This window comes from Osmerus mordax, chromosome 12 (genome assembly GCF_038355195.1).
Source record: "Osmerus mordax isolate fOsmMor3 chromosome 12, fOsmMor3.pri, whole genome shotgun sequence".
NCBI lineage: Eukaryota > Metazoa > Chordata > Actinopteri > Osmeriformes > Osmeridae > Osmerus > Osmerus mordax.
The window spans coordinates 16,846,942-16,872,854 of record NC_090061.1 but is presented as its reverse complement, the minus strand read 5'-3'; the positions used below and the strand labels follow the sequence as shown (position 1 = coordinate 16,872,854).

Here is a 25,913-nt window from a genome sequence, read left to right as displayed (position 1 = left end):
AAATCAGAAACACATTTCTGTATCACTGTATTTTCAGGCTGAAGCTAAACATTGAAACATTATTTTCAGAGACTTTCAATATGTGACCCCCCCCCTCTTTCTTCTGATAAATAGATAAAAAGAAAATTATGTTTTGTGCCAGGTGGTGCAAATTGGAGCTTGTAACATCAATTATCCAATTATGCACGTAGAAATAACATCTTCAAATCCTAACTAAACCAAAAACCATAAATCGTAAATCTGCTTTTACTTGTTATTAAAGGCCATATTGCAGGTTAAACACCACTAATGTGTATGATGGCCCGCAGCCGTATAATTTTGAACCAATTAGACATTAGAGGGCAAATGAGAAATTGCCGAGACCTGATGGCCGTCAAAGCCAATGAAATGGATGGTCCTGGGAAAATGAGTGGAGAGTTGGTCAAGTGTCCTGGTGAGTTGCTATCATTTAGCAACGCAGCAACGAGCTCTGGAACTAGTCTATGAACAGCAGTGCACATATAAAAAAAAAAGTTTTACTGTCAGTGAATAGCACCGAGTGAAAGTCAACGTTTTCTTTGAATCTAGTGACAGTGATCATTCAGGGCCTCACATTAATTTTTTGAGGCACTTTGATAAGTAGCCTAAATTTACGTTTCACTTTTCCATACACAAAAGTCACGTCCGGGTAAAGATTGTGCCTTTGACCAACGAAGATGAGCTGTAATATTATACAAATGATAACAATTGAAGTGTTATAATTTTTTTTTGTGTTATACTTTGACTTGCTAAAGTAAATATTTTCCCTGACGTTGTAAACACATTTCCTATTAGATGTCCAACGTTTTGATGGTACTATCAGAGCCCATATTAGACATTCTCTGGTAGAGAGAGAGCCTAGTCTTTATTTCTAATCGATTTCAATGGTCTCAAAGCGGTCTTTGGTCTGTCGTCTCCCCAACGTGACGTCATGCAATGCATTGTGGGGGAAAGAAGAATCATTGCAAAAAGTAGCTACTTTTTCGTATTATATTCCGTTTTGTGACACCCAAAATCAAATACAATGGATTTATATATAGCGCAAATTCGTTGGAAAAATATACCTGCCATATGGCCTTTAAGGTGTTGCGTCTTCTCATCGAGGTTGAGATGGAGCAGCAGGGAACAGAGAGAGAGGAGGAGAAAGAGGAAGAAGGGGAGAAGGAAGAGGACAGAGAGCACCTGAAACAACAGATGTTAGACTTCAGAACAGAGGAGGGACCAGTGTTGCTTACATGAAAAGAGAGAGAGGTAGTAATTGTCTGGCTCAGAAAGGAAGTTGCTCTTCAAAAAACTAATAATTTTCTGTGTCACCCAAAAGAAGCTGCTGGAGAAAAACGTAAAAGCAATGTTGTTGAAACCTCTTTCTTATCGGTGCCTTGCCATATCCTCCCCCACCTCTTTATCTTCAATGCTCCCCAAAACAAATCTCATTCATCAAGTGCTCATCTCAAACATCAAGTGCTCATTTTTTTTTTATCATTGTCATAGCAAATAATGTAAGCATGATTGCCTAAAACCTGTACTTTGTGTGGTATAAACAGACAAATGTGTAGCTTCTACAAGTCCCACCTTTTTTCGTTTATGATGGCCTGACTCTCAAGCACCTCAGATTATCTTGACACCTTATACCTCTTCTCCAATGTCCAAAGCTTTTCACCAGTAAATATGACAGCTCCACTGCTGTAACATTTTACATTTTATTAATTTTAGCAGACGCCTTTATCCAAAGCTACATACAAATAGTGCATATAGAAAGGACAGCAGAAAATCAAGGATCAGTGCATGTATCAGTAGTTACAGAAGTTAAAACAGAAGTTTTGGTGGTTAGAGTAAACAGTGCAAAGTAATCTATGCAACCAGGCACATTGAATAATAATAATACCTTAACAGTGCCACAATAACATCTCAATTTCAAATATAGCTGCAAGCAGCAATGAGGGGGCCAAACAACATTTTAGACAAGGTTCTGAGTACATTTAGCAAGATTGGTGTGAATCCATCAAGGATTGGTGTTGATTTCTCAAACGCGTGCTGAGATAAGATCCAACATCTTGTTTGGTGGCTCTGCTACCGATTTCGATTGGCTGTACTGGACAAACGGTTTCGAAAATCAAAAATCTGCAATTTTGGGGAAGATCGGACAACAACCAAAAATTCCTTAACATTTTCCTGAAAATTCTAAATGGCGGAAGAAATGAAATTCACGCCATAGAGTATGTTGAAGTCGTCTTGATCCAGGGAATCAAATCTGGGTTTTTTATCGGGCATATGGTTCAAAAGTTAAATGTGTAAACGTATCTTCAACTTTGACCTGTTGGTGGCGCTAGAGTGCTTCAATGGGAGACATGAAACTTTGTGAAAACAATGAGGGGACTGTCCCCAATGAGTGTGCCAAATTTCACAACTTTTTACTATACGGTTCTTGGGCCTGCCATAGACTCCAATGGCGGAAGAAAAAGATGGGAAAATATAATTGTAAGCAGCAATGAGGGAGCCAAGCAAATCAAATGACCCCCAAAAACGTTTAGACATCCTCAAAACAGGGTTCTGAGTACATGTACTGTGGATCCATCAAAGGTTTGCTGAGATATGACCCTTCCTGTTTGGCAGATCTGCTGCCAATTTTGATTGGTATTTTCAAACGGTTTTGAAAATCTAAAAAACATTCAATAACGTCTGTGAGGCTTGGTCTGAAGGTAATCTGTGCCAAATTTGGTGAAGATCTCAACATTTGTGACATCATTTGTAGGAGGAGTAGCGAAAATACTTTTTTCATAAATTCTAAATGTTGGCAGCATCAATTCAGCTGGTATCACAAGTTAACATGTGTCAGTTAACATTCCACCCAGCTGCTAGTCCATGCACTTGTCCTCTCAAAGTTGAACTACTGCAACTCGCTGCTCGCTGGTCTCCCAGCATGTGCAACCCGCCCTCTCCAGAGGATTCAGAACGCAGTGGCCCGTCTGGTCTTCAATCTACCCAGACGCCCCCATGTTACCCCGCTCCTCATCTCCCTCCACTGGCTTCCCATCACGGCCCGTATCAGATTCAAGACTCTGGTACTGAACTTCCGAGTGGTGCACGGGACTGCACCCGACTACATCAAGTTTCTCCTCCAGCCTTACACCCCCCCCCCCCCCCCCCCGCCACCTACGGTCTTCTTCTGACAACCGTCTGGTGGTCCCACCGCTCAATAGGGCCCGGTCCCAACACAAGCTCTTCTCCTGTGTGGCCCCCCAATGGTGGAATCAACTCCCCACCTCCATCAGGGACACTGACTGTCTCCCCACCTTCAAGAACAGGCTCAAGACGCACTTGTTCCGGGAGTACAACGGCACTTAGGAATGCTTGGCTGGACCTGATGTTAGTTTCCTCCAGGATCACAATGACTCGTATTGAGAGACTTGTTGCTCTTGTTGATTAGTTGTAACGGTTTTAAATTCTTGTACTCGCTGTGAAATATTTTACTGTTGATATTTTACTGTTGATTGTTTTTTCTACAGGTACACTCTTGCAAATTTTGAGTTTCATGTTGTTTAATTGTAACTTGTTTAACTGCATGCTCTTATGGTTCTTCCCTTTGGCACTTATTTGTTTTTTCACAATGTATGCTTCATGTTTTGGCTGCTCGCAATGTTTGGGGCTATCTCGTTGTTATGATCAGTGACCTATGCTCTTTTGTAAAACTGTCTCTTGGAAGTCGCTTTGGATAAAAGCGTCTGCTAAATGCATAAATGTAAATGTCAGACATGGGATTTCCCAAGTTATCCCCAAACAAAGGAATCAATTATTCATCCATCCATCAATCATCTTCCGCTTATCCGGGGGTCGGGTCGCGGGGGCAGCAACCTAAGCAGGGAGGCCCAGACTTCCCTCTCCCCGGCCACTTCCACCAGCTCTTCCTGGGGGGACCCCGAGGCGTTCCCAGGCCAGCCGAGAGACATAGTCCCTCCAGTGTGTCCTGGGTCTTCCCCGGGGCCTCTTCCCAGTGGGACGTGCCCAGAACACCTCACCAGGGAGGCGTCCAGGAGGCATCCTTATCAGATGACCGAGCCACCTCAACTGGCCCCTCTCGACGCGGAGGAGCAGCGGTTCTACTCTGAGCCCCTCCCGGATGACCGAGCTTCTCACCATATCTCTAAGGGAGAGCCCGGACACCCTGCGGAGAAAACTCATTTCGGCCGCTTGTTTTCGCAATCTCGTTCTTTCGGTCACTACCCACAGTTCATGACCATAGGTGAGGGTAGGAACGTAGATCGACTGGTAAATAGAGAGCTTCGCCTTTCGACTCAGCTCCTTCTTCACCACGACGGACCGATGCAGAGCCCGCATCACTGCAGACGCCGCACCGATCCGCCTGTCGATCTCACGCTCCATCCTTCCCTCACTCGTGAACAAGACCCCGAGATACTTGAACTCCTCCACTTGGGACAAGATCTCCTCCCCGACCCGGAGATTGCACTCCACCCTTTTCCGGTCGATAACCATGGCCTCAGATTTGGAGGTGCTGATTCCCATCCCAGCCGCTTCGCATTCGGTTGCGAACCGCTCCAGTGAGAGCTGAAGGTCACGGCCCGATGAAGCCAACAGGACCACATCATCTGCAAAAAGCAGCGACCCGATCCTGAGGTCACCAAACCGGACGCCCTCAACGCCCTGGCTGCGCCTAGAAATTCTGTCCATATAAGTTATGAACAGAATCGGTGACAAGGGGCAGCCCTGGCGGAGTCCAACCCTCAGTGTTGGACTCCGCGTGGTTAGCGTCCCAAAAAAATTGCTGTAGGGGAGTGCAATCATCCAATCCACCAAGCACCTCAAAACGAGAGTGAATACCAACAGAAGTATATGGCAGGGAATTTGGGCAACTTTTTTGGGACGCTACCCACACGGTTAGCTGTGAATGCAAGATCCTTACAAGTTGTACCTCGTTGCAAAGGTGACTAATCAGTCTTTCCAATGATATAAAATACAATACCAATTGGTATTATTGAAGGGGAGGAATAATCGACCAAAATAATGTTTCCGAACTTTTTTTGAGGAGTTTATAAGGTCCTTACTAAGGAGCGACAAACGCAGTTTTTTTTATAACGCCATTGCTGTGCATGCCATGACCAACTGTGATCAAAACGTGATCAGCCACGCACTAGCTCCACAGCTCCACAAATTCAGGGCTAAATAAGCTATTTTGGAACAAGGTTTTCTAACAGTTCTGAACGTTTATTTTCACTGATTATTTTGTGGGTGATTTGGGAGACGCTAAACTTTGATATCACATATGCATTTTCACTATTTCAACATAACTTTCTGGAGGGTTTAACCTATTACCTCTTATTAGGTATATTTATTTATCAACAAGCTCACAGAGTCGTCGGGTTCGTTCAATGGTTTATTTCTTGCAAGGAAACAAGTCTGTGTCGATACAGAGTTGCTTAAAGCTTTACAGTAATAGGCAGTTCTTATATATATGGTTTTGAACGAGTAACAGGATGAAGACAAGACTTTCCACCTCCCCCATGTGGAGGTGAGAGTCTGTGACCTTTGGATGGCACTTTGCTATACCTGCTCTTCATACATGCACTTGCAAGACATCAAAGGCTCAACATTTTTGCAAGGCATGAAGTTTAAGACAAACAGGAACGTTGGGTGTCTCTCTTCCACTTAACCATATTGGGGTGCAGTGCTTCTCTCCCTCAGCACAAACATATCATACACAGCAGTATTCTTTTCAGACTGTATAACAATCTTGCTCAAACATTTCCAACACCACTAGCTAGGAAATTCTAACACAATGTGAATCTGATAGCAGATAAACAGGCTAAATAGCCTACATTTCAAACCTATACGTAATAGCATGCCCCATTCAATTTCTGCAAATACATTTATATATTTTTTGTAAAGAAACTCACCTTTGAAGTAGCTAATTTCCATGTGAAAACAATGCGTGAAAGACGGTGGAAGTCAAAGATAACCCCTGCAAAATCTCTTCTGAAACCCCAGTTTCAGCAATGCGTTGAAATGGGCATGCACAACGTTGTGGCTCAGGGGCAGACTGAGGGGCACGTTTGCTAAGGAAGTTTCTGTGATGACTTGTCTCTCTCAAGAGTCGCTTAGCCTACCTTTTGGTCACATTTAACAATTTTGTATTACAAAATTATTGTAGCACAAATTTGCATTGTGTGTCATACAGCTTTGGTGTGCTATACAAAGAATGTTTGCTTAATCATGTTACACATCACACATTGATTGCTTTTGTTCATGTTTATAGTAATGAATGAAAGACGGGGTGGTTTGGGGTGCCATAACTTGTCATGGAAGGGAATTTCTAATCATGCCTAGCATCAGTGGCGATGTGTCCTGGCTTAGGTTACTGAAATGAATTTGCGCAACAGGCAAGGGATCTACCTGAACAATAAATATACTTCAGTAGAGATAACTCTGGATCTGACATTACCATGCGTAGTCCTATAGGCTACTGATTCTCTTATACACCTGTTTTTTAACCCTCGACCATACACTGGGTTGAGAAATTACAGGTGGGTGATGTAAAAACAGCAGATCATATTGAACATTTATCGGTGTGTTTATTAATTACTACAATTTCACAGCAGTTATTCAACAAGTAACCAGCAAATAAACATACCCGCTGCACACCTTCCCGTTGCTTTTAGTATGCATTACAACTGGTCTAGGTATTTATAAGCCGTCTCTGTCTTAATACGTAGCTACATTGTTTGTTGACTCCCATAAAAAAATAGTTGTAGGCATCAGACTTTTGTAGACTTCAATAGCCTCTTTACTGACTGTAAACAAACTCTACCAATACTATTTGGTAGGCTAATTGTATTGGTAGCTACTATTTGAAATAGTAGTAGGATAGATTAGCTCTAGCTCTACCTTAGGTAGGATATCAATTTCAGATCAGCCGAAAAATAAATTATAGCCTAAAATAAATAACATTCTTATCTAGTGGGTCGGTTAGGGCACATTATTCGATGTATTGAATTGTGGCTGCTATTCACAGCCAGGTAGCCATGGTAATATGCGTCATGTTTACATTTAGCAGACGCTCTTATCCAGAGCGACTTACTAGTAAGTACAGGGACATTCCCCCCGAGGCAAGTAGGGTGAATTGCCTTGCCCAAGGACACAACGTTGTGTGGCACGGCCGGAAGTTGAACCGGCAACCTTCTGATTACTAGCCCGATTCCCTAACCGCTCAGCCATCTGACCCCCTTAACTTGATGGTAGAGTAGCTAGCGACTAATGTACGAAACGCTAGCCGGATGTAGTTCAGGGCATTACGTTCTTAACTGATCTGTTATTGTTTATGTTCCAAAAAATGTCTATAGGTAATCGCGCGTGGGGTTATGACGTTAGTGGCGTTAGTTACTTTTGTGACTGTGGCTAGCTAGTAAGCCACTTTCTCCACTTAGCTTCACCTTTCTCCACAAATGTAATGTTCGCACGGATACAAGCAATGCAATCGGGACCAAGACAAACATTTTGACATCAACATTGTCTATGTAGTGCAAAAATAAAAAAATGTAAGGGTGGGAAAATAATAAATAATTATAATAATATATCAGAGAGAAGAATATAGGTTGTGCAGTGCCAAAGGCAAGGTCTCCCATAATAATGTGTAAGCCTTTCAGTGGAGCAACCATTTCAGCTGCATAAGACATACATGGTAAATAAGTGAAAGCACCGGCTTCCAATGAGTTGGAGAAAGAGAAAAATTGTGTGTGAGCGAGTAAGCGAGAGAGAGGTCACTTGAAAAGTAGTAATTTTAGAATCTATTGGATCATGTTGTAAATTCGTGGAGCTTTGCTATCATAGGTTAGGACAGGCGTCTTGTCCCCCCCCCAAGGATGAAAGGTATAAAGACAGACCAATGCCATTCCTAACTGAGGTGTCATTCCAACAGAAAAGATTATTTCTGACATTTAGCAGGGTTGTGTCTCTTTATATTTAAAAGCACCCCAAACTAGTTTCCTGTCGGTTGGTATATGAACATTTCAGTTACATCAGTAATGATCACCTTGTGATCAGGACCGGTTATGTATCTTTAGGAAGCAAACCGATAAGGCGCACAAACAAGGGATGCCGTCCAGGCGTGGCTTGTATTTGAATATCCAATATGAGAGTGCGTGGGAGGATGTATATAAAAAGCTCTTTCCATCAGATCAACAGATATCAAAGTAATGAACAGTGAAGGTCGACTGATGAACTCGAGGATTTAATTTATTGAGGAGGATGAGAAGAGAGGCACTGCGCAGCAGGTAGTTTACAATCCTACTTGTGGCACCGCCAAAGTATTTTCCTCACTAACTTCAAGTACATTTTAAATGCATTTGCAGCTTTGACAGCTGTGCGCACGATGGCAGAGGTTGGAAGCTTTTTCGGGGCACTCGATCTGGATTTACAAAGTTTTCCTGCACTTGGAAATATGCCATTGGCAGAGTCGCCCGTGGGATTAAATGAACGCTTGGGACAGATTGAGGGGAGGTTACAACGGGGTTTGCTGACGGATTTTGGTCACCTCAAAGGGATTTTGCGGCGACGGCAGCTGTACTGTCGTACGGGCTTTCATTTGGAGATATTTCCTAACGGAACTGTTCACGGGACAAGACAGGACCATAGCAGATTTGGTGAGTAAACAAAAATTGCAATCCATAATGTACACAATCCAGCCAATGTAGTGCGTGCAGTGACTTGAATGTTCTCAAATATATCTTGCTGAAGTGTCCAGGTTTCATTAGAGATTGTGATCAATTTAATTAATTATGACTTATAAACATTGCCGTCTAGTGCTGGAGGGTTTTCAAATTTGAGCACAACAGTGTACGATCAAAGTCCCACACAACCCACGAGGCTTTTATCGAAATCCCCTTCACGATGGGGACGCAGGTGTTTTATTTTTGTGGGGCGGATTGCAAACTCACTTCAAGGATATCATTTACATTCGCCACCATATTTATATATCAAATAATATAAATCATTAGAGGTGTGGTTTGCACTTCTTATTCGCGTGTCATCTCGCAGGTGCGAAGGAATAGCTAAAAGTTGAATTAAAACAAGCCCACGTCGGAATCCAGGGAAGGTTTAAAAGTTGACCTGCAGCAAACAAGCAAGTTAACAAGTGTGGTTGGTCTGTGTTGTGCATGTGTGCGTGCGTTTGTGTATGTTTGTATGTTAAGTCACATTCACTTTAGATGTGTAAACCCTGGCTCTGATTAGAGAGTATTAAAGCATTAAGCAGACAGCATTAAAAAGGTTCAGCACACCACTGGTATGAGAAGGATGTGCTCTGTGTTCCCCATGCATGGTAGTCTCTTGCCACACAGAAGCCTATATGACTTCATAATCTGTCATAAACACCAATTGAAAGTTTATCCCTACCTTCTTTGATGAGGATATACAAGTTTATAATGTGGACCTTAAATTCAGAGGTTATTTGACCACTATGTGCCCCTCACCTGAATTTCAGGAACAGTCTTTAAACACATAATTATTCTCAGATTAAAGTAGCATCTGTAGATCTTTGCTGAATAGCCTGTGTTACGGACCTTGTCTAGGGGGAAAGGCTGTAACACTGCTCAATGAGCCTATGACACTAAGACACACTGAGGTACAAGCGAACAAAAAGTTTATTGTCTACACAAAAAGGGGAAAAACACAGCCGACAGGGTACAGTGGAACTATGAGCGGTGCGAAAGAAAAGTAAGTAACAAAAGAACCCTATCTACCTAACCAAAAGACGTCCCTATACTAAAAACATACATGGGTGGCACACGCTCCTTACCTAGGGTGTTTAACAGGGGTTAGCTACGTGATGGGGTGTATGCCCATGGGCAGCTTACCTGTTCCAAAGCCCCTGTGCGACTGAACAAATAATAAAACAACGAAAAGCACGATACCGAGTATCGGCGATAACTAGACAAACAAACCAACAGGAGGATAACAACGTATAACACTTAACAAGAGTCTCAGAAGTATCGGCAAAACGGCACAGACACATACAACGCCAACGACAAACACACACAGGGCAAGAGACTACTGAATAGAGGACAGGACAGGGTTTAAATGTGGACGGACAGACAGCCGATTGGAGGAGTGTAGTGCATTGGCGGCGGGGGAGTGCTGACGACCGCCAATCGCGGAGATGGATGGGCGTAGGTGCAGCGGTGACGGGGAATGCAGGCGGTAGACAATCACTAACGGGCACCTGGTTGCAGCAACGAGACTGAGGGGAAACAGAAGGGAAGACAAGCACACAACAATACAGAACACACATACAAGCAGGGCGAGGGACGTAACAGCCTGGTATAGCCTGAAAAGTCTTTACCATGTGTAGAAGGGATGGAGATATGAGAATGGGATAGACTCATTCAGTCCCCAAGTCTGTCTTCAGAAAACAGCTTAGTAAAGCTTGATAACCACTGTTCTATTGTTATTAATGTAATGATCATATGTTTACTCCTACAAATCTTTAATTATAGGTCATCAACAGGTGTCATAAACACTACCGGATTAACAAAGAGGAAAATAAAAAGGTCTCAAAGTTTTTATCTAGATGGTGATTCTGTTCTAACGTTATGTATACAGTATGTGTTGTACTGTCTTTGTTGATAGTGTGTGCATGTTTGTGTTTGTGTGGTGCTGAATTCTGTCCATGTTTGTAATGTATGTGCTCTTGTCTGAATAGTGCTATGTGTTCGTTCAGGTATCCTGGAGTTCATAAGTCTAGCTGTAGGTTTGGTGAGCATCCGTGGTGTGGACGCGAGTCTCTACCTGGGCATGAATGAGAAAGGAGAGCTCTATGGGTCGGTAAGTTAAACCCCCCTCCACAGAACCACCTCCCCCACCCCCGCCTCGAAAACACACCATCCCAAACACCCCACTCCCTGTATACTGCTGTTCCTGTCATTAATATGAAGTAATGTACATTTCCTGGTGGATGCTGTTCTCGGTTCAGTGCTCCTGGTTCCGGAGACCCATGGAGATGTCAAAATGTGGCATCAAGTAGACAACAACAATCTTTTTTTTCTGTGGAATAACCACTAATCATATGCTGTCACAGGAGTGTATGTACAGACTGCAGCATGCTCAGAGGACCTTCGGCTACTACTGTTCCAGTGACTCCTCCTCACTCTTTTTTAACACAGCACCATAAGCTGGAGCAAAGAAACACAGCAGGGGTCTAGAGACCAGTGCTTGTTGTCATGGTCTGTTTCTCATGGTTCTCAAGGATGACATTGATAGTGCACAGATTAACAGACATGCCTGTATCAAGTTTGGCAAACAGAGAGATACAACAACAGAGACAGCATGCCAGACAAAGCAGTGGTATTATGTTAATCGTACTGCAGAAAAAGCCAGGCTTGCTAGGAACGACTCAAGGCCCAGTCCAAGGCCCAGGGCCCAAGGCCCAGCATGCACATCATGTACATTTATTCACTGAATCAAGAACATTATTTGAGAATTTGTTTAAATATGTTTGTGCGCATAATTTCTCAACTTAAATTCATTAAGTTGGCTAGCTTTGTTAAGGGGGAAATACCCTTGAAGAAAAACAAAGAGAACTAAAGAGGGTACAATTTCTGGGGAAATTGTAGGGTGTGCTTGCTTGCGTCGGTTGCAGGTGGGTCCGTCCCCTTAAGTTGTTCTCTTCTAGTGACATTTTTCAGGCAATTAACTAGCCTACTCATATTGCGTAATTCATTAAGAACCCCCTTTGAAACAAACTACTGTAACAACGTTGTCACCGGCAGTATTTCAGATGGAATCGCGATTCAAACAGTACCATCTGCTAACTGAAAATATGCCCCCAAAAACTTAAATAAGCTTGACATCTATTTAGGGAGAATTGGCTAATTCAAAAGATGTTTGCTACGAGCAAGCTAGTTGCGGTGGCTAGCCAAACTTCACTGAGTGAGGGGATTGTTTGAAAGCGCAGGAAATGAGAACGTTTCTTTTGACATAAAGTTTAGGCTGTGCCACTGACGCCAGCGACGCACCACACAAGCTTGAGTTTAAATACATTATTTAATGTTACATTACTTACTGTACATGCAAGTCTTGATTTGCTTAAATGTACATGTATGATGCTGCTAGTACACCACGGCACGATACTCGCTGTGCAACAGCACATCTATGCACGTTGTATCCATGCGTCGTTGCTAACGTGTGCTGACGTTGTGACGTAGGCTAGCACTGATACTCTTTGTTGACACAAGGCACTTTTTGCCACAAAAACTTAAGTTCAGCCTAAATCGTGCAACGGAACGTAATTCCCAATAGAAGCAGTCAGGTGGCTGAGCGGTGAGGGAGTCGGACTAGTAATCCGAAGGTTGCCAGTTCGATTCCCGGTCATGCCAACTGACGTTGTGTCCTTGGGCAAGGCACTTCACCCTACTTGCCTCGGGGGAATGTCCCTGTACTTACTGTAAGTCGCTCTGGATAAGAGCGTCTGCTAAATGACTAAATGTAAATGTAAGCAACGTAATCGTGACCAAGACGAACATTTTGACTCAGACGTTGTCTATGTAGTCCAAATATTGACTGATCCTTAGGGGTGGGAAAATAATAATAAGATATATGTGAGAGAACAAAGGTTGTGCCCTTGCCGAAGGCAAAGCACACCCAATGATACAGAATGAGGGTGAGCTAGAAGTAGATGGACTGTTAGTAAGAAAGTTTTTCTGTATCTCTATGTATGTGTGTAATACAGGGTTATGCTCTATAAAGTGTACCGTAACACATGAGGGCCTATAAGACAGAAAGGGAGACAGAGACATAACCAGGAACAGGGATAAAGACAGAAACTGGGAAAGGGACAGAGATAGCACTTGTTAACTAGAGAGGGTACAATTTCTGGGGAAATTGTAGGGTGTGCCTGCTTGCGTCGTTTGCAGAGGGGTCCGTTTTTTAATTACATTTTTACAACTGATATTTCTGTATATTTGATATTAAATGCATACTTATTATTTATAAAGATAGATTTATAAAATCATTTACAACTCAAAATACTAAGAGTTTAGTGTAGAATGAAATAGTTGTCTTCTCATTTCCCCTGCAAGAGGGAATGGTGATCGGCTATATACAGTAGCAGCCTCATAGTCGAACCAAAACGAATACATTTGGCAGAACGGTGTAAACATTTACCTAATCTCTATGACTTAAACGTCCTTTTAAGTTTTTCCCTTCTCGTGATATTTTCAGGCATCTAGCCTACTCATACTGCATTCATTCATTAATAAAGAACCCCCTTTGAAACTTATTCTAGCAACGACGTTACCGGCAGTAGCTAGCTACTATCTCAGATGGAATCGCGATTCAAACAGTACCATATGCCAACTGAAAATATGCCCACAAAAACGTAAATTAGCTTGACATTTATTTTGGGGGAAATCACTAATTCATAAAAAGCTCACTCGTAGCGATCATTGTCAGTAACAACGCAAAATGCGATCCCTGTGTGGAGAAGCTGCCCCGGTAAATACTACTACAGTAGTACAGTTACCTGTGTTTGTCTTGGTTGCGATTGCGTTGGTTGAATTCGATTTAACGTTCCGTTGTACGGTTTAGGCTGAAATTCATTATTTTCATGAACAGATTGACAAAGTTTAGGCTGTGGCAATGAAGTTCAGGTTAGTAGTCAGATAGTTTCACCTATTGAAAGACTTTTGATTTAAGTAGAGCTAAGGGGAGTGCCGAACATGTTCTGTCGCCGTTTGACTTCCTAAACAGCTGTGTGGAGATGTTTTTGTTAACTACTTGTGTGTCCCGCGTAGGCTACAGTACAGCGTTGCAGTGAGCTACACTGGTTTGAAACCACAGGTAATGATAATTTCACCAACAAATAGTTTACTTGTAATCTATTGTCATAATAAATCCTACAACGAAAATGTATTAGTGAGGAATGTTTATTCAAAACAGATGCATCATAGACCGCTGTAGTATGTGTTTCCCGGGCAACAGAGGCTAATGTCATGATGCTAATGCTTCAGTGATATAGTAGCCTACTATTTCCGAAAGTACATGTACTTCCTTAATAATATCAGCTTATATTGTACATTACACTTCACAATTGTGTTTCATATCACAAAGTAAAATGAGTAAATAGTTATCACCCTGGCCTCTTTGCTTGTGGCGTTTCTGCAGCAGCCTTCTGCAGTTGCCTTGCAGTAAAGCCATACTGCCTTGCAGTAAAGCCATAACGTCGCTGTGTGACGAGCATAGACATATATACATGTTTAAAGCAGGGCTGCCAACTTTTCCAAAAACCTTGGCGTGAGATTTGGTAGCAACCCCCCCCCCCCCCTTAGGCGAGCTTTCGCGAGTTTCACTCGCCCCCCCCAGGCGAGTTTACACGGCTGTTTGCGCGTCAATGATGCTTCACTCCGTTAACCTGCGCCTCGTTCGTTACTGTTTACAACGTAGCTTGGCTACTTGTTTGGCGTTGCCTTTTCAGCGTGAGATATACAATGTGTGGCGTGAGAGATGGTTGAAATGCGTGTGTCACACGGCGAAACCGTGAGAGTTGGCAGCTCTGATATATGTATATATGTCTATGATCCCGACCGTCGTAAACTCCTATTGTCCAAACCCGAACGGGGTTTGCATTTTCTTTTGCGATCGCCAGCAAAGTGTAAGTAGTATTATTTTAGGCATACCAAACAATCTACGTGTCAAATTTCATGAACATATATGGACGTTTACATGTCTAAATAATATAGGAAAGTTACTTTGGCCGAAAGACCACTCGGGCGACGCTTGGGCGACGATCTTTACTCTGACAAATGTGTCTGTGTTGTCATCGTACTGCTACTATATGGGTTAGCATATGAGCAGAGAATGTCTAATATAGAGAGAACTGCCACTCTCGGGAAACTTCCGGGTTCTGAACTGGTTGCAGTTCCACTCTAGTTCCATATGAGGGCGCTAACGGTCGAGTGCAGAATGAATGGAGGTCTATGGAGCTATACCCCTCAATATCCACTCTTCTCAGGATACTTTTTTTTTTTTCTAGTATTTTGAATTTTGAATTCGAAAGGGGAGGCAAAACAAATACACACTGCTGGGTGTTAGATTTTTTTGAAGTCGCCTTTCTGTTCTAAAAAGCCTTTTAAAATGTCATTGACGTCATACACATCGTACGACCAGAGATATTGTTTTACGGCAAGCTCTGGTCACTTCCTTTTTTCTCTCGAGCTATCGACAACACAGCTGACAGGTTAGGCTCTTAAAATACAATACACAGTGGCGTTTTTATATGTAAAAAATTGGTGGGGCACAAACCATTTCCAAATATAGGATACATACCAATAAAGCGACAAAACTCCCTCTTGCTACTGATGTGTTTATTTAACACATCAACAAACAGCGTGGCTCCACAAAACACTTTTAAGACAGAGCGGCTTGCTTCTACCAGGTGTTGTAGTAGCCTACACAGGCCTACTTGAGAGACCTTCTTGTGTAATTGCTCTCCTTCTCTCACACACACATGTAAAATTACCACTGTCACATTTGCAAACCTAAATTAGGAATGCAACCAAGCTCAGAACCAATTTGCCTACAGGGCCATACCCTAACAGCAATGAGCTCAACACCACTGACAGCCCCAACAAAGCGGAAATGTTTTGACTAAAGGTTCAATAAACACTAAAATAACAAAAAACTGAATTTTCTCTCTGATATTTCTCTGTATTGGTTGTTGCTCTAATCCCATCACTCGCGTACCCGTCAGGTGACTAACTCAGATAGTCTGTCTCTGTTCATCTCTCTCTCAACTCAGATGACATGGTCAGAATTTCAGCCCCTCATAAACCAGCAAAATATCCTTTTGTTTATCCTTTGTAATTGGGTGTGCTCACGCCTTCGGCGAACACAACCATTGTTCTCTCACATATATATTTTTATTATTATTTATTTTTGCCCCCAAGCATCAGTCAATATTTGGGCTACATAGACAACGTCGCTGTCAAAAGGTTCGTCTTGGTAGTGATTGAGTTGCTTGTATTTTTATTTACGTTCCGTTGTATGGTTTAAGTAGAAATTACGTTTTTGTGTCGAAAGGTGAAGCTAACGGTGGCTATACTTGCTAGCCACAGTCACTGACGTTACTAATGTCACGAAAACACGCGTGACTACCTCTAGCAGAACATTAGTTTAGCAGTTCATTAACTTCTGGGAGATAGCTAGGCTAACTAACGTCACTGTGTCCAATCCCGACCGGTTTTTAGCTAACATTCTGATAAAATGTCACTTCAAATATTGATAAAAATTACGGTAAGCTTTAACTTCTTACCTTTCGAGCTAAATATTGTAAAAAAATGTATGGTTAGCTTAGCCTTTACTAGAGCCGGTAAAAAGACGCTGCCGCCGGCAAATTAGCCGTGCGCTACCCTTGTCCAAACCCGACCGCACTTCTATCCTCGTAGTAAACACTGGCCGCTGCTGTTTTTACGGGGATATTAACTTGATCCAGGGTCACCAAACTGACCATCAATGTTGTCAACATATCCGGGGACGTAGTTATGTCCTCCACAATAAGATATCACGCTTCAACATCTCCAAACTATGCGATAAAATCTCAATTTGACTGTATACCACCACCTGCTGGATGTTTTGTTGAACTCTTCTCAAAGTTTGCTAGCCCCCATCCCTTCCTCCCCTCGACTACAGATCACGTCACACATGATCGTGTATTTTCATTTGCTAGACAAAGTAGTGTTAAGCTAGCGTTGAAATACACTCATATCAGAGCCTGTTTTAAGGAGAGCCTGGCCACTCCCTATTAAGCCCCATTGTACCGAATTTTGTTGCAGTTCCACTGGGAGGGATCGCGGTCGAGTGCATAATGAATGGGAGTCTATGAAGCTAAACGGCTAAATTTGTCTCTTTCACCTGATTGTCGTTGAGAAATCTCAGATTTTATAGTAGTTTTTATATGTTCAACATGGATTATAGGTCGAAAATTGAATGAACGAGCACTTATGTCCTTTCTATTGTGAGTCGTTGTTGCCCATAACACGCTAGCATTCTGCTAATGAATGCTGATTGGTTAGTGAAAGACTGACTACGACCAGAGATCCCGCTTGATGGCATCCGAAGCAGAATCAGAATGTCAGAGCATTAGCAACATTAGCAACCCAACACTCTTTCGAGCATGTGTATTGACAGTGGCGACTGGTCATTAGGGGCAGGTGCCCACAGAAAGAACTGCAACAAAATTATGTTATTTTTTATTTCTTTTTTTTTTCGTTTACTTTGAATCATTTATTATCTATGAATATAGCATCTTCCAAAACATTTTTCGTTTCATTCGTTTGTGTTAGGATTTTATTTTCTGTTCATTGGTCCCTGCCTTGCTGCTTCAGACTGCGTTCTGCCGATTCGAGTTAGCAGAGGCTAATCGTGAAGGTGGGGCTCTCTCTTTCATACCTGATTGGCTGTCTGTCTGTCGCCAACATTAGTCGGCAAGAAGAAGAGCGAGTAGTCCTTTTTTGCTATCTTCTGTTGAAATACTACACTACCCAAAATCCTAAGCAAAACAACACTGATATCTCTGATTGGTCGAACTCGCGGTTACCATGGTGACATTTACCACCCCTGTGACCGGTTTAAGCGATCTGAAGGTTAAAATGTTAGTTTGAGCAGGAAAAGAAATGAAACGTACATATGCCAGTGGTGCTGAACATATTGGACAACAAAATAAAAGCTTATTCAGTCTACCAAAAGTGACCTCTTTCTTTGGTCCACTATCTGTAGAGCTAGCTCTAACCCTGCGCCCGGTGACCTGCATGTCCACCGTGCTGAAACGCGGAGCCCATCGTTGCTATTTATGATATATGATACCAGTAGTCTAAGTTCGGTTCAGTGTCAGTCAGACACTTTTTCTTCTTTGCTTTTGTTAAATAATTCAAGTTGAGGGGATGTTTGAGTCAGCCCAGGCAGCTGAAAATATACTGCGCTAATCAATTAGCTAAGCAGTGAAGTTACCGAAAGGGCGAGGCTTATTCCAACACAAAACGCTGTATGTATATCGTTTTAATCAAATAAGGTTGGATTATTTGTATGTTTAGTTGCCTGTTCATGAAGATGAAAGTGCACATAATTAAATAATAAACCATTGATGCAAACCAACAGGAATCCTTGCGCTTTCTGCTCTATTATGTTTTATGTGGGTAGGGCCCCATATAGTTATTGAAACAAGCACCCAGATGCTTAACCCTGTGAAGCCTGACACATCAACTAATAGCAAGGAACCTCATCGCTTCACTTTGCATAGTCAACCTCATCACAGCACAGACGCCACCGCTTGCCATGTATAAAGCCTGCAGTAATGGATGACCTGATCAAATGATACTTTTCAATAGGTTTGTGGTTCAACAGGACACAGCCAAGATGCTGCGCTCTTCTAAACTGATCCACGCCTTGAGGATCGACTAATTTGAGGATCTGTCGTATTGTGTCCTGTTGAACCACAAATCGAATTTGAATTGCCCGTAGATGTAACCAGCGATATCCTTGCATCCGTCCATTGCATATGTCTTTTCAAAGTCCAAATGCTTATTACAATCAGTTGTTCAAAAAGGGCCAGTTGTTCAAAAAGTTTAATCTGGATCAGAATTATCTGGATTTTGAAATCCCATGTTTTGCTATCCAGGATCAGGAAATCCATCTTACTTTTGTACTGGTTTTTCAAAGCAACATTGGATTGGATCACCCTGATCCAGATACAAACTTTTCAAGACGACCAAATCCCGATTCCCAGTGTTGTAAATGAGACTACGTATAACAATGTAGGCCAATGTAGTAGGCTAGCCAAGTAAAGAACAGGTTCACAGGAATTCTGATTCAATAGCCAGCATTGGGTCACTTTTAAGTGTTTTGATTTGAAGACACAGAAAAAGGTAAAATACAACAATCCAAACAGTCAGAGCCATCATCTGACCCACAAAAAATTGAAAACAAACAAATATACATTCTTCACAAATACAATGTAAATATTTTGAAGATGTGTCTCAAAATCTGAAAAAGGCTAAATGTCCAATAAATAACTAAATTAAAGAACTTTCAAAGTTAGTCTTCGGTTGTGGAGAGACCAGCTTTTTGAAACTCTACTTTAAGGAGGCGGATCTCAAGTTGGGCTTTGGTTTGCTGAAGTTGGGAAAGAGTGATTTGGTCTTCTGCCAGACATACATATAAATAAATGTATATGAATTACATGATACAAATATAGTTTTATTTGACCAATTTCAAGTTTTATTACATTTTGTTGCTGAAATCCACCTTTCTGCTGGGATCAGAATGATCTTGATTTTTTGGATCAAAGGTATCCCGATGCTACTAAAACGTTTTGAACAAACCATTTTCAAGATTTGATCTAATCCAAAAGCTGTAATCCGATCAGATCACTTCTGAACAACTGGCCCCAGATCAAAACCAAGATTGGATTACGTGATTTAATCTAATTTCAGAATCCTTTTTTTTTCTGTACAACCCATTTTCAAGATTTGATCCAATCCAAAAGCCGTAATCCGATCAGATCACTTCTGAACAACTGGGGCCGGTTTTTCAAAAGTTTTAATCTGGATCAAACTGCAATCCTGCTATCCAGGATCACATAATCCATTTTATTTTTATGCTGGTTTTTCAAAGCAATGTGGGATTGGATTACTCTGATCCGGATTCAAACCTTTCAGGATTACCAAATCTGGATTACCTGTGGTCTAAATGAGACTATCACAATTTATCTATGTAAAGAACAACAGGTAGAATAGTGTGGGGTCACTCCAATATTCTTTATTTGACCAGAAAATAGGACTGAACGGAACAGCAAACAAACAATATAAACATCCCCCTCCATTGTCCACTTCTTGGAAACAGGCAGTCCACTCATCTGAGACCTACAACAAATAAATACATACTTTACTCACAAATACATTATGGATGTTTCGAACTGGTTTCAAACAAAAAAAGGGCTTAAATGTCCAATACTTAACAAAATAAATTACTTCTTAGTTCTTGTTATGAGTAGCTTATAGCCGTCATCTTTCTCTGGGTGCTTTGAGCCTCTCTCTGGGGGTCCTGTGGGAACTAGGCCTTCTGGCTCCACCTGTGATTGACCTTCTCCCTCGATTACAGGGCTGAGATTCAGAATACATTTTTCTGAAGAAGGCTCACTTTCTGCTGTCATCACAGGCTCACCATCCTCTGCAACATCTTGGATTGCTCTGTTGTCCTCTTCTGGCAAAACCCCATGGCATTCACATGTTGTGTGATTCCAGCCCATGTGTCCTTAATTTTACTGCTCACTTTACCACCTTTGGCAGAACTAAAAGATCCTACCAATGACCTATAATGGCACCTAACACCCTCCAGTAGGGCGTGGGTTTCAGCAGCAGAGAAATTCTGGCTTTTTGAGTCCATGGTTCCATGGTAATTTTATAGGCCTTGGGTATGATTCCATTAATTGAACACAAGCCAAAGCAATTAAGCTAACAGGTGTGTTTGGGAAGACCAATTTACACAGCCATGTATATATCCAGCCTTTCTCAGAGGACTCAGAGAGAAGGTCACAGAGAGGCAGTGACATGGCAGGTGTTGTCCATCTCCACCACAGGAGAAGATACCGTCAAAGGGTGTATGTTGAGTGTATAGAAAGCGTGCAGAAATATACCAATGAGGCGCTGTATGCTCGGTTTCGCTTCGGAAGACCTGATATTCAGTATATTGTGGACCTTCTCAGGCCCAACCTCCAACGCAGAACCCAAAGGAGTCATGGTATGTCTGTGGAGGAACAGGTCCTCATTGCTCTTAGCTTCAATGCGTGTGGGACTTTCTACCAAGTTGTGGGTGACTACATGGGTGTGGAAAAATCAACTGTTTGTGATGTTCTGAAAAGTGTGTCAACTGCATTGGCCAGCCTGATTAATGAATTTGTTTCATTCCAAAGGATGACCAGATCATCCAGGCCAAGCAGAATTTTTTTTCTTTTGGGGAATATGCCCAATACTATTGGAGCAATCGACTGCACCCATGTGCACATACAAGCACCTCATGAGAATGAGTGGGAGTTTGTAAACCGAAAGGGGAGACACAGCATCAACATTCAACTTGTGGGCAACGCTGAGCTCCTCATCACAAACTGCGTTGTGAAGTGGCCTGGGTCTGTCCATGATGCGCACATCCTGAGGGAGAGCGCTCTATATAGAGAGCTCCAAACCAACCAACCAAATGGTATCATATTAGGAGACAGTGCCTACCCTCTTCTACCATGGCTGGTGACCGCTTTTCTGGCTGCAAACACGCCTGAGCAGGCCCGCTTCAAGACTGCTCATTGCAAAACAAGATGCACCATTGAGCGCTTAAATGGAGTTCTGAAGAGGCGCTTTTTATGCCTTAACTACTTGAGAGTGGAACCACAGAAAGCATGCAACATAATACTTGCTTGCATTGTCCTACACAACATCGCGACCAGGTGCAAAGTCCCTCTCTGTGATGACGTCCCTGATGCACCTGAGCCCATTGGAGACACTGACCAACCTCCGGCATTCTGTCAGAATGAGAGCCCGACTGGACGACCGATAAGAGATGAAATTGTCTGTTCGACACTATTTTTGATAAGTCCATGACTGATTGTGTCAGTGTGGTTAATGTTTAATGAACAAAGACAGAATTTATTATTTGAGTTCAATATTGACAGCTGTTTGGGGGATTATTTTATGGGGCCGAAATATTTATTATTTATAATTTGCTGTACTGAAAGGTTGCTAGCCTACATAGCCTACCTACTTTATGTACTTCCTGTTGAACAATTCAAGTGAAATTGATGAATAAATATAAATACTGTCAAATGCATGATATAAATGTTGTATTATTTAACTAACCAATTTTTGTTACCTAGTTTTATTACTGATATCCACCATTAATCCACCCTCCTGCTGGGATCAGTTTAATCCTGATTTTTGGGATCAAAATGATCCCAATCCTACCAAAAGGTTTTGAAAAACCCAAACTCAAGGTTTGATCCGGATCAACAACAAGATTAGATTACGTGATCCAATCCAATTTCTGAATCCTTTTTTTCTTTTGAAATACCAATTTTAAAGATTTGATCCAATCCGATAGCCGTAATCCGATCAGATTACTTTTGAAAAACCGTCCCCTGGTGATTCTGGGCTAACATCAGGAGTAGACTATTTGCTTATCCTGAATCCTATTGAAAAGTATAATTCAGACTTTTTTTTCTCGCAAATTTGTGACTATAAACTCGGAGAATCTCCAACCAATGCATCCTCGATAAAAGGGCCGGATCAAGAACACTTACGGGTATTTTGGGCGTTCTTGGTGACTTGTGTCCTTTGGATTGGAACCGTACTTGGGCAATGAAAGATACGTCAAATGAGTTCGCAAAAACACAAGAACGGAAAAAGTGGATTGATAAACGTCCCTTTTGGCCGACTTGAGAGCGCGCCAAGCCTAGGTCAAAATTTTCTAGAGAACAACTGCACAGAGTCTGATGACGACAATCTCATGCTTGGTCAGACTCACACATAACAACCATCACCTGTGTTGTGTGTTTGTTGTGACACCTTCAGTTTCACTAATGCTCAAATCTGGACCAAACAGTAGGCCTACAATTGAATTAAATATTAGCCTTTATTGCCAGATTGCAATACTATCGTTGAATAAAGTGTTTTAGTTTGCCTCTTCACTAACGGAAAGACTACGTTTAGTTGAGTTCTGGTTGTATTATCAATCTGCAGATTGGAGAGAGTTTAACATAGTTTAATAAATGACAATTTCAATGCACAACAATTAGCCAATATGATTATTTGTCATCTGTAGACCCTTGACAAAATGTTAAAAAGTCACCCTAAAAAACAATACATCTTATATTAATGCAAAAAAACATTAATTAGCTTAATTAAAAAAAGTTACAACGTGATTGATTGATTCCAAGCACACTAAATCATTAAAATACATTATATAAGAAATACATTTTATCTAAACTCATATGACTGATGCAGCAAACCACGGGAAGCAGAAAACTTCCGACTTGACGGCTCCGTTTTCAACTCCTCCCCTGACTGCAAGCAACTCTCGCTGGTCATTTCATCCAGCCGCAGCCTATGTCAAACACACCTATTGTTTATTCTCTCTGCGGTCTGCGTACACATAGCTACGCGTTTTGAGATTTTAGAGCTGGTGCACATAGCCTGTGTGGCCTTGTTGTTCGACTCGCAGTGGTGTCCCCGGACTCTACGCAGACACGTTTGGCATTAAAGCATAAACCAGGCTTAACTCTACAGTGTAATATCACCCTTTCCTGCCCTTTTAATCCCCCCACTCTTTCTGCCACTCCTTGTCTCATCGTCTTCCTCCTCTCCTCTACCCTTTCTCACCCTCTGCCCATCTCTTTCTCTCATCTCTTTATCTACCCTACTTCTCTTCCCCTTTCTCCATTGCCTTCTCTCCCTGTATCTTTCTCCTACATCCTCTTCCCCACTCACCACCTTTCTTAATCTCTTTTCTCCCCCCACCCTCTCTTTTCTACTCCACTCTTCTCTTTTTCTCCATTACTCTTTGGGGCAGGTATGAGCTCTTCTTATAATCATCCCTACAGGGCATTTATTCAGTAACTACAGTTAGGTCCATAAGTATTTGGACATTGACACAATTTTCATCATTTTGGCTCTGTATACCACCACAATGGATTTGAAATGAAACAATCAAGATGTGCTTTAAGTGCAGACTTTCAGCTTTAATTTCAGGGTATTTACATCCAAATCAGGTGAAAAGTGTAGGAATTACAATACATTTTATATGTGGCCCCCCCCTTTTTAAGGGACCAAAAGTAATTGGACAATTGGCTGCTCAGCTGTTCCATGGCCAGGTGTATGTTATTCCCTCATAAAGGGAGTTCGTTATTTCATTGACAAGGAGCAGATAAAAGGTCTAGAGTTCATTTCAAGTATGGTATTTGTGTTTGGAATCTGTTGCTGTCAACTCTCAATATGAAGTCCAAAGAGCTGTCACCATCAGTGAAGCAAGCCATCGTTAGGCTGAAAAATCAAAACAAACCTATCAGAGAGATAGCAAAAACATTAGGTGTGGCCAAATCAACTGTTTGGTACATTCTTAAAAAGAAAGAACGCACTGGTGAGCTCAGCAACACCAAAAGACCCGGAAGACCACGGAAAACAACTGTGGTGGATGACAGAAGAATTCTTTCCCTGGTGAAGAAAAACCCCTTCACAACAGTTGGCCAGATCAAGAACACTCTCCAGGAGGTAGGCGTATCTGTGTCAAAGTCAACAATTAAGAGAAGACTTCACCAGAGTAAATACAGAGGGTTCACCACAAGATGTAAACCATTGGTGAGTCTCAAAAACAGGAAGACCAGATTAGAGTTTGCCAAAAAACATCTAAAATAGCCTGTACAGTTCTGGAACAACATCCTATGGACAGATGAGACCAAGATCAACTTGTACCAGAATGATGGGAAGAGAATAGTATGGAGAAGGGAAGGAACTGCTCATGATCCAAAGCATACCACCTCATCAGTGAAGCATGGTGGAGGTAGTGTTATGGTGTGGGCATGTATGGCTGCCAATGGAACTGGTTCCCTTGTATTTATCGATGATGTGTCTGCTGACAAAAGCAGTAGGATGATTTCTGAAGTGTTTCGGGCAATATTATCTGCTCAGATTCAGCCAAATGCTTCAGAACTCATAGGACGGCGCTTCACAGTGCAGATGGACAATGACCCGAAGCATACTGCGAAAGCAACCAAAGAGTTTTTTAAGGCAAAGAAGTGGAATGTTCTGCAATGGCCAAGTCAATCACCTGACCTAAATCCAATTGAACATGCATTTCACTTGCTAAAGACAAAACTGAAGGGAAAATGCCCCAAGAACAAGCAGGAACTGAAGACAGTTGCAGTAGAGGCCTGGCAGAGCATCACCAGGGACGAAACCCAGCGTCTGGTGATGTCTATGGGTTCCAGACTTCAGGCTGTCATTGACTGCAAAGGATTTGCAACCAAGTATTAAAAGTGACAATTAGATTTATGATTATGTTAGTTTGTCCAATTACTTTTGGTCCCTTAAAAAGGGGGGGGGGGGCACATATAAAATGTGTTCTAATTCCTACACCGTTCACCTGATTTGGATGTAAATACCCTGAAATTAAAGCTGAAAGTCTGCACTTAAAGCACATCTTGATTGTTTCATTTCAAATCCATTGTGGTGGTATACAGAGCCAAAATGATGAAAATTGTGTCAATGTCCAAATACTTATGGACCTAACTGTATCTAAAATCCCTAGTATAAAAATCCTTGAAGCTCCTTCAGGTGTCCTGTGTTTGTATATAATCAAGCAGGTCTCCTACACAAACACTCAAGTTAAGCATCTGATTACCTTTCATCTCCGCTTTAAAAAGTTCTTTAAACATGTTTTATTGGTCACTGCTACATGAGAAACATTTAAACTAAATTATTCATTAATTTTTCCTTCTTTGTCTCTATCCTCTTTTTCCTTCATTGTTTCTTCTACGTTCTTACATGTCTCTCTCCCTACCTCTCTCCCTCTTTCCTCTCCCTATCTCACTCTCCTTTCTTCAATCTCTACCTCAGGAGAAACTAACGGCAGAGTGTGTGTTCAAAGAACAGTTTGAGGAGAATTGGTACAACACCTATGCCTCTACGCTCTACAAGCACATGGACACGGAACGTTTCTATTATGTAGCACTCAACAAGGACGGTTCGCCACGTGAGGGGAATAGGACTAAGAAACACCAGAAACTCACACACTTCCTTCCACGGCCTGTGGAGATCGATAAGATTCAACAGGCCTACAGAGACCTGTTTCAGTACAGATGA

At 41.9% G+C, this 25,913-nt stretch overlaps 1 protein-coding gene across 1 annotated transcript; it reads left to right on the top strand.

Annotated features, from left to right (window-relative positions):
• The first annotated feature begins 6,349 nt into the window (after nt 1–6,349).
• fgf16 (fibroblast growth factor 16) lies at nt 6,350–25,913 on the top strand. The gene is made up of 4 exons (XM_067247823.1): nt 6,350–6,362; nt 8,379–8,669; nt 10,745–10,848; nt 25,668–25,913. Exons 1-4 carry the CDS (start codon nt 6,350–6,352, stop codon nt 25,911–25,913), a joined length of 654 nt encoding a protein of 217 aa, XP_067103924.1.

What these genes read in the sequence shown, in the direction of transcription:
- fgf16 (XM_067247823.1), top strand. An exon ending in ACAGGACCATAGCAGATTTG is followed by an intron (nt 8,670 to 10,744) that starts GTGAGTAAACAA and finishes GTGTTCGTTCAG; the next exon opens with GTATCCTGGAGTTCATAAGT. An exon ending in AAGGAGAGCTCTATGGGTCG is followed by an intron (nt 10,849 to 25,667) that starts GTAAGTTAAACC and finishes TCTCTACCTCAG; the next exon opens with GAGAAACTAACGGCAGAGTG.